The sequence below is a fragment of the Columba livia genome, chromosome 9, assembly GCF_036013475.1.
Source record: "Columba livia isolate bColLiv1 breed racing homer chromosome 9, bColLiv1.pat.W.v2, whole genome shotgun sequence".
NCBI lineage: Eukaryota > Metazoa > Chordata > Aves > Columbiformes > Columbidae > Columba > Columba livia.
Genome location: NC_088610.1, coordinates 17,009,267 through 17,023,793, shown reverse-complemented (window position 1 = coordinate 17,023,793; position 14,527 = coordinate 17,009,267). Strand labels below are relative to the sequence as shown.

General features: G+C 39.0%; 1 protein-coding gene across 4 annotated transcripts in view; it reads left to right on the top strand.

Annotated features, from left to right (window-relative positions):
* COL4A3 (collagen type IV alpha 3 chain) overlaps positions 1 to 12,012 on the top strand; it is an 82,739-nt gene extending 70,727 nt beyond the window's left edge. For 3 of the 4 annotated variants that reach the window (XM_065074018.1, XM_065074017.1, XM_065074016.1), the window contains 11 exons: positions 703 to 888; positions 1,377 to 1,507; positions 1,926 to 1,998; positions 3,147 to 3,218; positions 3,335 to 3,454; positions 4,848 to 4,946; positions 5,552 to 5,764; positions 6,257 to 6,434; positions 7,414 to 7,528; positions 8,850 to 9,022; positions 9,288 to 12,012. In XM_065074018.1, the coding sequence (XP_064930090.1) occupies positions 703 to 888; positions 1,377 to 1,507; positions 1,926 to 1,998; positions 3,147 to 3,218; positions 3,335 to 3,454; positions 4,848 to 4,946; positions 5,552 to 5,764; positions 6,257 to 6,434; positions 7,414 to 7,528; positions 8,850 to 9,022; positions 9,288 to 9,372 (1,445 nt within the window). In that variant the 3' untranslated portion in view covers positions 9,373 to 12,012. Of the gene's footprint in view, positions 1 to 702; positions 889 to 1,376; positions 1,508 to 1,925; positions 1,999 to 3,146; positions 3,219 to 3,334; positions 3,455 to 4,847; positions 4,947 to 5,551; positions 5,765 to 6,256; positions 6,435 to 7,413; positions 7,529 to 8,796; positions 9,023 to 9,287 lie in introns of those variants that run through there. The other variant, XM_065074019.1, reaches the window with a different exon arrangement.
* The last annotated feature ends 2,515 nt before the right edge of the window (positions 12,013 to 14,527 follow it).

Sequence of the window (14,527 nt, the reverse complement as noted above, 5' to 3'; positions counted from 1 at the left end):
GGTGATATACACATTCTAGAGCTTTTGAAATTTTATTTTGATACATAATTTGATTAACAGAGTACGTTCTAATGAAAAACAGATGATGATGATGAACACAGTGATTGCATTTTAATTTTCTTCATCTCCCCTTTCATGCTAATGAAGAGTTGACTGAGGGGACTCTTCCCATTGTTAAGGTTTCCATTGGATTTCTAGTACTGCTAGAAATCCACTGATCTGTTTTCGCTGAACTCTCTTCATACCCTCCAGATATAGATCTCGTACTTTTAGAATCAACCTTAGAAAAGTACCCTTTGAGAGTAGTCTCTTATTTTACTATTCTCATATTTGTGCTTTGAGCTGGAATTTAGTTTAAAAGGATTTTCCAGTTCTGATGTTCAAAGCAGCATTTCTTCTACTCATGCATTGAGAAATAAGCCCTGTTCTGGTCTTTATACCCTCTTTTCAAGTTTATTCCTTTGTATGAGCAGTCTCTGAAGTGGAGTTTAAGAAAAAGGAGTGGTGCGTACGCTGCTTTGCAGGGAGTCCTGTTTTCTCACAACTGTTTTGCTCTACAGTAGCAAGGAGGCTTTGGAAACTTCTCTGTACTAAAAACAAAGGCTGAATTCCACCTTTGTGGTACGGTGAATGCACACATTCTGTGCAGTCATACCGTTTTACTGCCTTGACAGCTCTCTTCATATTACTTATACTTTGCAGGAATCAAAGGGGACATGGGACTGCCTGGTTTTCCTGGGCCACCTGGTGTGAAAGGTCATCAGGGTGATCAAGGACCCATTGGACCCCCTGGCTTAGTGGGGTTACCTGGATTTCAGGGCACAACAGGCATGGCAATTACTGGCCAAAAAGGGAACAGAGGTTTTCCCGGTGCAGATGGAAGAACAGGTGTGTTTATCCTTATTTATTTGAAATGACATACTGATATTTGAAAGCAGAACTCAGCCTGTCCAGAACTCAAGGTTGAAAGGGGCCTTCCCCTGAGAGAGCTTCATAGTTAAACAGGTAGTTCCTTTACCAGTTAATGCAGTGTTACCATTGCAAACACCGTGATGGTCTATATAGAATGTGGTCTGTAGGGCAGCTGAGATCCAACTTTAAAGAAGTGAGATAGCATGAGTGTGATTACAGTCATAACTACAACTGGAGGATATTTAAAGAAAGGTAGTGGTATGGAGTACTGCAAGAACTCCGCTCAGATCTCAGGTTATCAAGCTAGGATAAATGAGTTGATTTTTTTTTAAATGGGTATATTTCCTTGGGAATCACTGAGGTAGTAAACATGAGTACCATTAAAGTTGTTGAATGTTGTACTGCATTGCATGTAATGTATGTGAAATTCTGTTTGCAGTCTTTACCTTGATGTCTTTGTACAGGTGCTCCTGGTTTTCCAGGGCCTCCTGGTCTTCCCACTCTCAGCATGAAAGGAAGCAAAGGTGTTAGAGGGGCAGATGGCATACCAGGGCCAACAGGCCCCGCTGGCGACACTGGTCCTCCTGGTCCCAAAGTCAGTGAAAGGAATATTGTTTGTTTCTTACTTTACTGTTAATTTTGTTCTTACCATGAAAATAACAGCCAGGACAATTTAATAACAATAACAACAACAAATCCCCATATCCTCCAAAAACATTTAATAGAGGAAAGATATTGAAATGGATATGAAAAGCAGTTTTTCTGGACTTAAGTGGACCATAAAGAAATTATTGTGAATTTCTGGCGTGTCATTTCCTTCACCATTCTCTATTACAGAGTAATATTAACAATGATATGACTATTTCTAACATCCTCACAAAAGGAACAGATTATTCTAGTTACAACATATTCTGTGAATATAGTGCTTTGACTATACTAAACAAAAAATAAAATGTACTTCATAGTGTGCAGATGCTGCTTCCTGTTTATTTTTGGTGTTACCTGGTTTGCAGGGAATAGAAGGTCGAGCAGGTTATCCTGGTGCTAGAGGGGACCCTGGATTTCGTGGATTCCCAGGTGTAAAAGGTATTTATTACATACACTTTTGTGTGCCAAATATAATCATTACATATTGTGTTGTAATAGCATGTGTGTAATAGTACCAGATGTGGTCCTAGAGACTTGAGGTTTCTACATCAAGAACAGGGTGTAAGTCAGCTATAAATGAAAACATGCACTAAGGGAGCATTTTCTTTGAGTTAGTTCCTATGGATATGTCTGAACTGATGTCAAAGTGAGGAAGGGGTGAAACTTCAATGACCTCCATTCCAGGCAAATTCAAAACAAGTTTGTCTTTAGTGACTAATAACCTGTAAGGATTTTGGGACTGAGTCTACTAATTAGAAATGCCACACCACTGCTAGATGTGACTTTTTGGCAACCTCTTAGCTATAGAACTCAAGAGCCTTTAGTCAAAATTACAACACAGAGCACTGATTTCTCTGTTTGCTGTAAGAACAGTCCCAATTATAATCTTATCAGCAGACAAACTGTTAAATGCATTAGCTTCATTCATTTCATACTCCTGAGGGTTAGTTGGATCAGCATCTGGCTAAAAATCCTTTTAATTTAGACATTTTCCTAGTGACTTAAATCTCACAGGGGTCTGCATTACTCTAATATTGTCATTTTTCAATTACATGATTTACAGTGATACCGAATTGCTGATATCTGTTTAACCTACTGGTTTATGTTCCATGGTAATTATTGTGTATTTTAAATTTGTTCTAATTTGGCAAGTCACAGTACAGACAGTAATTATACTTTCTTAAGTGAAAAGCTCTTATTTATAAAAAATACTTTTTTTTTTTTTTAATTTTCAGCAGAACTGTGGAGAGCAATCTGGATGTAACCTTGTATTTTCCACAGTGAAAGGAATTGCTTATTAAGTTTCAAATACTTGAAAAACTATACAACCCTCCTAACAGTTATCAGCACAACTGACAGTAGGGTGTAAAGGGAGTTGAATTTCACAGCATCACTGAAGGTCGCCCTTGGCCTGCAAACTCCGTGTCAAAAGCACATAAGATAAAAAGGACATAGTCTAAAGTTCAGATTTTATGCTAGGTTTATGGGACTAGCCACTATATGAACATCTTATAAACTGACTGCACTCTGACAATTGTTTTTACAACGTGAACCTGACAGATGTATCTCCAATCTTTTTTTCTTAGGAGAAAAGGGTAATCAAGGACCTCCCGGACCACAAGGTGCGGAAGGCCCAAGGGGACCAAAGGGCCAGCAAGGTAGCCAACCCTTCTCATTCCAATACCACCTGACTTAAGTTAATTTGTTTACTTTGTAGCTTGTTTGCTTTCTTTTAATATAAAGCAATAGCTTTTCATTATATTTTTGCTGCTAGGTCCACCTGGCGTCCCTGGGAGAACATTCTCCATCCCAGGAAGCAAGGGTCCTCCTGGACTGCCAGGAATACCAGGACCACCAGGTGATCAAGGAATTCAAGGCATTCCTGGAATACAAGGTGGTTTATGTTTTTATCTTTGTACATGTTTGTGTATGCTGCTTAGTGGAACATTTTGGTTTGGTGGGAAAACATGCTTCTGCATAGGAAATTGATGTGCCTTTAAAAATACCTATTTGTATTTTAAAATAGTTCTTTGTACCTTGGTAACAATCTTGTATTTATAACTGGGCCCATTCCACCTGCCCTCCATCCTCACAGTCAGTGAGTAAGTTTCTCCTTCAACATAAGCCTGAGCAAAATAAAGGAATAAAAAGTAAACTTGGAATAAAACATTCACCATTTTCATACAACCAGAACCATGCTCAGGATGTTTGTCATTTTGAGGGGAAATTACCACACGTAACAAAAGTACTCCAGATGTGCTACAAGGTGATTGTGTCTGTCACAGTCTGGTGGTATGAAGGAAAAGGAGAGGCTGGCTACTTCTCCACTGGTACTGGAAGTGAACCCTGCCACAGCTGTGAGAAGTGGGGAAGTGAGGAGTAGGTAGGATAAGGTGGATGCGCAGTGGGTACTTGGCCACCCTTCTCAGTACCACAGCTTTCCACTCCAGGACAGGAGCTCCTCAAGGGCCACAGGCTTGCTAGAAGGTGTGTCCCACTCAGGAATGACAGTTGCCTCCAGCATAACAAAGCAGGCACTAGAGAATTGTTCTACACTTCCATTAAAGCTGTTTTGCAAATGAACTATGTTATTTATGGAATTACAAACCGTGACGTGTCGTGGTTGAGATGGACAAATGACATAGACCAAGTTCTTCCAAGATGAAAGTAGTAGATGCCATTTATTACCATAAGTGCATTTTTATACAGTTTTACCAATTCATGTGTCTCTTCACTATTGGTTACAAGTTACGGCAGTAAAATCTCAGTGGCTATTTTTGCTGTCATCAATGTTACTCTTCTACAACCTTCTCTCTCACGGGTACATCCTTAACATCTCTGGATACTCCTTTACTCCCATCTTTCTCACAGGTAGGCCTTCATATCTTCAAGGCTAATTTCTGTTCCCATGCCCTCCATCAGGGAATCCATGGACCCACTGTAGTCCCCCACAGTGACGAGATGATTATGTCTTGTTGTTATATATTTGAAATATTTCTATTGTATGATGCAAGCTAAAAGAAAAAGCTATTTGCTTTGGTTTCTGTAAACATTTCCTATGAGAAAAAATATTTTTCTGCAATACATCCAAGATTTCCTTGCAGTCATCCTGATAGGAAATACGGTGACAGTAACACTACAGTCTCAAAAGTTAGTAAATTCATGCTGTTGTTTTTATTCTAACACAGGTACATTTACATGGGGATTTTAACTTCATTCATTAACAGTTACTAAAATCTAGAATAACTACCGCTATATGATTTTGTTTTTTCTTGATTACAATTTAGGACCTAAAGGAATAAAAGGTCTGCCAGGACAATTTGGTCATCCCGGTCAACCAGGACTGCCGGGTCCAAAAGGAGACAGGGGATTTCCAGGACCAAGAGGTACAGGAAAGCAAAAATCTCTGTTTGACTGAAACTGCTGAATTTACAGATAAACTTGTATTCCTGATTTCTGTGAATCCTTCCTCTTGTGTGTATTGAGATTGTTGTAACGTTTACAGTAGCATTGGGGCCACAAGCACACATTCTTAACTTTTAAAAGGTGCACATTCCCAAATGAAATAATAGTTTACAAAAAAATGCCTTGACTGTGCTCCTCTGTTATTAACCACAGTGATTCATCCACTTGAAATCCCTAGGTATCAGCGTGCCTTTTTATGACATAAAAATAGAACTAAATACTTTTATTTAGTCATCAGAAAATATTTTTACTTCACAACTTTTTTGCTCATAAAAATGGGCATGTTTCTTTAAAATTTCTCACTATTCCATGAAACTATGCCATGTAACTTACATATAACTTACCACATACCTGAGCTAGGTCTGAAGGTGTTAATACATCTAGCAACAAATACTACTAATTTTCAAGTTGCATCTCCTTATTGATAATCTTTTTGTTAGTTTTCAAGTGGTTCCAAAAATTTAAATGAAGAAAAAATTCAAACAAAACTATAATATTTACAGTCATATTTCTTTCCCTTCCACAGGGCAACCTGGACTGATTGGCTTTCCAGGTCTACAAGGGTTACCTGGATCACCAGGTACTATCAGTGCTGGTCCAACAAGAAAAGGTTTTATCTTTACCCGGCATAGTCAATCTACAAAGGTTCCTTCATGCCCACAAGGGACATCGCAGATCTATGTTGGCTATTCACTGCTTTTTGTACAAGGAAATGAACGAGCACACGGACAAGATCTTGGTACTGTATTGGTAATACTTCTCCGATCATTTTCTTTAGGGTCCAGTGATGTGAAGATGCCATGCAACCAAACTCACAGCAAGTGTCCAAGATGAACATTGGTTTCAACTGTCAGTTTCCAGAGTGGTCTGCTGCTCTGAGTCAATTCAGGATAGATGTCTAGGATAAATGTTTACAAAAACTGCACAGGGCTGGCAGTAAGAACACAGGATCTGAGAGAGAATCTTGCTTTTTGGAGATGAAGTGGGATGCTTTAGGGTGTCAAAAATGGCACCAGAAGGTTCTGTTTAAGCAGTTGAGTTCCTGCCACTGTGTCAAGGACTGACACCATTCAATAATACATTATTATTTTAAAATATTTTGTTCTTAGTCCTTATTTTTTATATACTCATACCATAAGCATTTTGCTTTTGTATAATTCCACCGTGCAGACACTTCTCTTTTGATAGTTACTAAAGTAACCAAGTTACCTCTCTTTTTTTTGTCTTTTAGGAACAGCGGGTAGCTGCCTGCAGAGATTTACCACCATGCCATTCTTATTCTGTAGCACCAATGACGTTTGTAGTTTTGCGTCTCGCAATGACTATTCATACTGGCTGTCAACTGCAGCAGTAATGCCAGTAGACATGGCACCGATTTCTGGCAGGGCACTAGAGCCCCATATAAGCAGGTGAGAGTATAAGAATTTTAGCTGTTCTGGCCTGAAACCACAAAGGCATCATAAATTGTTTCAATGGCAAATCTTAGGCAACAACCTCCCCATCTCAGCCAGTACAAGCACTGTTTTTAACCACCCAATTTTTGATTACTCGCCTAAATATGTCAGATATTCAGTGATACTCTAAGACAAGGATCCCACCACAGGGCTTGATCTGTATAGCTGACATAAGAAGATGGCAGACAATCTTACTGATTGCAGTGATATTGTTTAAAAAACCTATTGTTACATATATGAGAGGTAGACTGAAATGAAATAAAGACAGCTTTGTATTTGGAATACAGTACAAATCAAGTTCTGCTTTCAAGTATATGTGATACATTTATGGTAGCTGGTGAAGAACATTGTAAGTTGAAGCAGAAGATTCTTTGCTGCGAAACATCCTTGTGAAAATGTAGGCCTCTCCAGTTGCTTTAGAAGAGCTGAGAAGGATGAAGGGCATCTTAAGAGGAAAGGCTCTAAAAGCATGAAAGACCAAGAGTAGCAAAATCAAAGATGGAAAGACAAGCTTTGCACTCTGTCTTCCAGCCTACCCTACCCAGTCGTTGCAGTCTAGTAGCACAGATTCGTAGTTTCTTTATTTAGGAAATAAAGATTACTTTTTCTAGTCTCAACAAATAAAGCTACAAAATTTTGATCCAAACCATAACAATGTAAAGTAGTGAGCACATGAAGGTAAAATTTAGCTTGCGGCTTGTTACTTCAGTAAAAGCAAAATCAGGAAGCTCAAATCTTCTGGAACTAATTCCCATCTTATACCAATTTTTGTCTGGTGTTACAAGTAAAGATTGCAAAGCAGTTGCAAAGCAAGGTATTTGGATTACCTTCAATTTATTTATCTCATTAAACAGAGAAAACCTGTATGAATTGTAACAGGTATAGTAAGTCCTGCAATTAGGTAGCTACTATCCATGTGCCTTTCTTCTTACAGGTGTGTTGTTTGTGAAGGAGCTGCAATGGTAATAGCAGTTCACAGCCAAACAGCTGTAGTTCCTGCATGTCCAGAAGGCTGGATATCTCTCTGGAAGGGCTTTTCTTTTGTTATGGTAAGGATTTAAAGACTTGAAATATTAATGTTGTTTCCTCTCACTTTCATTGGCCTTTTCATCTGCTTATATCTCATTTGTCTTTTTATAATTCCTGTTTTTTTTCCCTTGCTAAGCAGTAGACCATAATACTATTAACTCCTATTCAATGCTGGAAGCATAGGAAAAACTATTCTGATCTGTACTCAAAAATATGTGGGAGGAGGAAAAGGGGAGAAGATGAAAGTAGAACCATAGGATTTTAGTCTGACAAAAATAACTGCCGGCTCTCATTTTCCTGTGTCATGCTTAAGATCTAGGAAACAGGTTTCAGCAGTGGAGTGGTTAAGCTGGTTCTAAACACAAATACACAGAAATAACTGACTCGCTTCCATGCCAGGCAGTTCTTTTATAAATCAGATCTCGGGGCTTTACTCCCCAGAAAACTAAAATCAAATAAATGCAGTACACTGTCTACCAAAGGCTGCCTCATCACTTTTGATGCCATAATGAGATATGAGTGAAGAAAGTTCATAACACGTCTGCAAAGGGAGAACTGATTAAGGGAATAAAGGTGTATCTGTACTAAGGGACGTAGCACTTCATCTTTGTTATCCATGCCTGTGGGATGTCATAGGGATGCTAGCAAATGAAGGTAAAAGACAGAATTTAAACCCCGCATTCCCCCCCCCCTTTTTTTTTTTTGCATTATGTAATGTCCTTTTAGGTCTAATGTGAAATTTGTTATCTCTTTGGGGATTTGGCCCTAAGTAGTAATAATAATAATAATCTTGGAAAATAATGAATTTTTGCAGCATCTGGTTATTGAAAGAATTTGCTTGTTTCCAACATCAGCAAATTTAAATGATATTTTCTTGCCAATTTTCTAAAGTCACAAATTATTTTAAACTATTTCTACAAGCACTTACCAACATCAGAGAAAATGCTGCCTTTGCTGTTTGGGGTTTTTTTGGAAAAGCAATCAATGGATCAAAAAATATCAACACACAAATAGGGGATTTGGCTAATTTGTAATTCAATTACTGTAGTCCTCAACTGGACAGAAGCCAGCTACTTTCTAGTCTTGGTACTGGTTTCATGCCTTTTCGTGGAACAGAAAAAGGCCTTTGCAGGGACTTAAATGCCATAACTGTACTTGAATTTTCATATGGCCTCTGTGCTTCATTATAAGTTTGATAAAACTAACCTGTGTTCATTTTTTTTTGTCCGAAATATACCACAGAACATATGGTATGTTTTAGAAAGAGACTCTTTTTTTTTGCCTACAGTTTACTAAAAGCTGATGGACAAGTTCTCATAAAAAATGTGTTGGTGGTTACAGTATACGAGTGCCGGCTCAGAAGCTTCTGGCCAAGCATTGGCATCTCCTGGATCTTGTTTGGAAGAATTTCGAGCCATCCCATTCATAGAGTGCCATGGCAGGGGGACGTGCAACTACTACACAAATTCCTACAGCTTCTGGTTGGCGTCGTTAAATCCAAGAAGAATGTTCAGGTAAACTTTCCTGCATCCATATGCATCACATCCATGCTGTAAGTGCCCAGGGAGACAATAACTGCTGCATAACATGTGGGAGTTCCCCTAGTAATTCCCCACAGTTTAGACATCCCCCTTTGTCAGGATTAGGGTCTTTCTGTAGCACAAAGATGCCTTAAGTGAGCCAAGGATTTTAATGTTGTTAGTAATTCCAAATCCGAAGTTTCATCATCTCTCCCTGTTTATTAAAGAAAAAAATAAATGTATGTTTTCTTTCTCTTAGGAAACCTCTGCCACAGACTTTGAAAGCAGGAGAACTAGAGAATATCATCAGCCGTTGTCGGGTCTGCATGAAGAGACCAGTCTAAACAGTGGCCACTCTTGATGGAACATGAAACTCTGCTTCTATTACAAAGATTTGCCTAACTCTGAAGAGCTATAATTTATTAAAGTCCAACTGCATCTGGAAAGGAAATTATAAATTGCCCGTGCGGCACTGTGGTGAGTTAGGGCAACAGTTTGACTTTTGTCTTTGGCAAATGACAAAGCACTTTGTTGGAGAAAGGTTGTTATGGCAGCCTGTGGGGCTTCTGCTGAACTGCGTCATTTCTAAGCTGCATCTTCATGATAAAACTATGGCATCGCCACAAGTTTAATGAAAGGTGTTAATGCTGACTTGTGTCATGTGCTTTTCAAACTGCAAGACAAACTAAATGCTCTAATATCAGTTTATATATGTTCAGTGTTCAAAGTGGATATAATTTAAGATGAAAATCTGGCACGAGATATAGGGTTAAATAGTAAATATCTTCAGTGCACTTTTAAATACATAACAATTAATTTAGGGTTGTTTTGTTTTTCTTGTCTAATAAACAAGTATCTCCCCGCTTACCTCACCCTTCCTCTGGCTGGCAAACAGGAATACAGTCTTTTTTGTGTCAGTGCAGTAATAATGGTTCTTGACTAGCCAGAAAGGGAGCAGCGCCGTGCATGGGCACTGGCTGTGTTCTGCAGAGGGGCTGTGGCCAAGGGCTGACTAACAGACAGTCCTGGAAAGTTTTCATTAGAGTCCATAGCTTTTGACACAGATTATGAGATCCTTTAAATTCTTCAGAAGCTGGTGTGATTGGGCCTCTATTATGATCACGTTTTTGTCTCTACTGAAGAACAACTACTTAGTATATCATAATTTGGGATTTGGATGGAATTAAAAATTATTCTATGGCTCAAGGCCTCCCATGGCTTTATCAGGTTATCACACACCCATCAGGACATGATCTCTATTTGATTTTGAATAGATAACAAAAAAATATATTCACATTTTATAACATTCCATATTTAAATATTTATCACAAAGTATATACTTTATTTAAATATTTATCACTATTTCTGCAATTGAAACCATTTATTCCATCCAGTTAAATGCATGCATCCAACATTTTTTTAAAAGACTGATATTTAAATTGTACCATCTGAGCACTGACTTACACAAAAGAATCCAACTGTAAACAAACATAAATACTTGAAAAGCACTTTCATTTATTCATATAACTTATATAAAATTGTAGCTCTGAGGTTTTTTATATTTATAACATTGCACTTGCAAGGCTATTTAAAATTGTAACGTTAACATTTAAAATGTTAATATTTTTAAATACTTGCACAATCTATCAGAATTCCAGTATTTAGTTTTATAGAAGAAAGCCTAATTCATCTGAATAGTTCTATAAATGCATCATTTTAAGTGGAGGGTCTTGCAATTCATTGAAATAACCAAGATTTCTCATTTGGATCTTTTCTAAGCCAGTGAAATTTTATATTGTTTCTGTTAAAATACTTGCATTGTGTTTGTCTGACTGTTTAAATTTTCATTGTTAACCTAACTAAGAAAAAGTTTCATCTGTGTTCCACGCCAGTATCTTCTGATGGAGCTAACGTGAAGATACCATTTACATGAACTGAATGGATATTTTAGAATTACTGTTTGCCTGAACAGTCATAGTACTTCTGTTTGCAAGGCATAATTGTGAATTTGCAGGTTTTTATGAAGAAACTCTATGCAGATGCACTACTGATAAGAAGGTATTATATTAATGTCAAGTTAATATTTAGTCTTCTGTTTGAACCAGGTTTGGGGAAGAGGGCGTGTTTTCCTTAAAACAATCACATATTAGATTTTTCCATAAACCCTGAAGTTTGCTTTAAATACTCAAGGAGAAAATCCACGTGCATTGCTTGTTAGCTTGTTGGCTTTTTGTGGTTTGGTTTTGGTTTGTTTGTTTGTTTTCCATTAAGGCTCATTGCAGTCACCCAAAAGCATTGTATACTGTATACAATTGATGACTGTGGAGACCCTCATGTAAAACTTCTGATAAAATGTAAAATGTAAGTACCTGAGGTAGGAGTCTGCTGGAAATGGTCAGTAGAGGATAATGTGTAAGGAGAAGGGAATGCAGTGTGGTTTTCAAGTCCAAAGGTAAGTTACAAAGAGTTATGTCTCATAGTATAGCACATAACTGGAAGTGATGCCTTGTTCCCAGTTTTGGATTCCGCTGCTCACTTATTGTGTGGCCTTCGACAAGTTACTAAAGATTTTCAAAAATAGTATTAGATTTTGAGTGTTCGAACTCGGCCTTTCTCTTCAAAACCATGAAACACAACTGCAGGAATACATAATATTCATCAAGCCCAGCATAATACAAGCTGAAAATCAAAGAAAAGCTTGAAAAAAAAAGATGATCTTAACTTCTCTCTGCAGATGCAGACCATTTTACTTCTCTACTGCTAATGACTGTTGTGAGGATTAGTTAACTCACGTCTGTAAATGCTTTGAGAGCCTCAACTGGAAAATGCTCAAGAGGTGCAAGGTGTTAATATATTGTACCGAAAGAATGGAAGCATGAGAAACCAGAAATGATGAGCAAATAATATAGACTGGGGAGGGGGGGATAGAAGAAAGCAAACCTTCTGCTAAATACAGCTAAATAAAAATATTTTGACTAAATAAAAGACCCATTTCACTGTTTTTCTGTTCCTTCCAGTGCTAATGATCTTTTCCACTACCTATGCATAATGCTATTAAAAAAAAGTGTCATCTGACTAAAAGCCAGTAGATGGAGTTTGCCCTCAGCAAGATGCTCACTCTCCTACACTAGAAGTCCAGCACTTCAGGGTGGATACCCCAACTGATGTCGGCATCCTATCTTTCTTCACTGACAAATTTCTACATCGGATACTGCGACGGGCTGGTGACAGACAATGGTTTTGGTCTTGAACAACTCAGCCATGTTCTTCTCTTCTACTGCCTTCATTCACATTTTCTGCTGGATTCATATGCATGAAGCACAGGTGCATGGCAAGTTGCTGTTGACAGAAATAGTATGAGAGAAAGCGTTGTGATGACACCGAGGAAAAAGTAGGAAGATGAAGGTCAGCTGATGGGGCCGCAGGCACAGCAGCAGCCCCAAGTGCCCTGCCCAGCTGGCAGCCTCAGCACACAGGTCCAGGTGGGACATCCAAGCTCCATCCCAGGCCTTGCCTGGGCTCTGCTGTAGGTAGGGCCTGAGCCCAGCCTGCTCCCCTGCTGCTCCCAGCTTCTTCACTTGCCTTTGACCTGGGACCTGTCACCTTGTGTTTGCCTGATGGTTGCTGGACAGTCAGCAGAAGCTTTTATTGTCACCAGCCCAGCTCCATGTTGCCATGCACAGAATGGTGGGACTGTGCCCTGCCTAGGCTGGGGTTGTCTTCCTCCCTGGAAGGAAGCCGCTCCTGCAGCTTGATGACAAACACAGCTTGCCTAGGGAACCACTGTAAGTCCAGGTTCAAGAATGAAAAAGACTGGCCACCAAGGAAGCTAAAACCTGTAAAAACTAGAGAAAAGGACTTGTATTTCCTCAGAAGACAGTACCAGCAGTATTCTGTAAGTGCATGCAGAGAGACAAGCAGATTATGTGCAGCAGAATGAAAAGGACACACCTAAAATTATTACCAAGATTTCGGTGTGAAACTAAGGAAGATGTATCTGAAAATCAAACTGATGGAAGTGTTGTACACAACATTCTTAAAGATGGCCTTTTAAATCACCAAACAAGAAAATCAAGGATATCTGCAGAGATGTGAAAACTGTCAAATTAATTGTGCTAGGAGTTACACACACACACACACACACACAAAACGGAAAAAGCCTCCTGAAGGGGATGAGAGAGTAAAGGAGTAAAGCCAGAGTAGAGCCTGCTGTAATTATTTTTGACATTTGACAGAAGATGTGGGACCTGGACAGGGTGATGTAATCATGATCTATGAGTAGTAATTCATAACGTGATTCTACACTATAATCATTGCCAGGGCTTTCTGGAGAACTTCCTCTGGATTAGAAGAACCCAAGTGACTATTCTGTAGCCATTTTTATTGTGTGACCACTCAGTTTATGAACAACAATCATATATCCCATGGAATAAAAATAGTTACATAATAGATCTCAGCATACATGGAGGATATCAGGAGAAGGACCATATCTGTAGTATGCTTCAAGAACCAGTTCTTAGAATTTTTATAGATTTTTTTTTTAAAGACTAAACTCCTTTTGATATTTTATAAATCTTCAAGCCTGGAGAAGGTATAGAACTGAGGATTCTCCTAAGTGATGGAGATTGCCTGGGAAGATGTGCTCAGGCCAACAATTTGTGTTTTAAGGAGGCCAAATGGAAGATCATTTATCTAAAGGCAAATAATGTCTAATTTCAGTGTTGCATAATACAACTTTTATTTAGTAAGAGATCATATTTCAGACCACTGGCCTCTGCAAAACAGCACTGTTGGCATTTCTGAAGAGCTGAACTAGCAAGGGCTTGGATCCATATACACTTCAATACTTCTGGCACACCTGCTTGCTCAGACCTCCAAAACGTTATCGTGACCATAAATCAAAATCTGAGCTCTCTTTAAAAAGTAACTGAAGATATAGTAGCAGTGTTCATTCTATTTTAGTGTATGCAACTGGAAAATTGAGATACCCACACAAGGAAACAGCTGTTCACAGGCAGCCCCTGCTGTGAGTGAGGCAGTCTCAGGAAGGATAACCTACTGGGGCCCGTGGCGGTGAGGAGATGGTGCTCTGCTGGTCAGAACTGACGTGCACGCTGGTTTTCAGCAGGACAGGCAGTGGATGGCTCTGCCAACCACATTGCTGACCAATCTGGTGTAATGCTAATGGGATGGTGGTTGATGTAGAAAAGACACTGTTCACCAGGACAGCCTTTGTGAAGTTTACCAGCCGGTAAGACGTGAAGTTTCATTTGCACCTGGGTTTTTTAAAGTGTGCAGTTGCTTTTGAGTGGTAGGTGGGCAACTACCTGCCTTTCAGAAACGTGCCCTGAAGGGCCTGGCCCTTTCCGCTTGCACAGGAGGGCGTTATCCCTGGTTCCAGATTTTCCACCCACTTAACACATAGTAGATCCTCGTGTTTCCATATTACAAAGGCATGTTCATCCACCACAGCACAAAGACATAAGCAGAGAGTGAGTG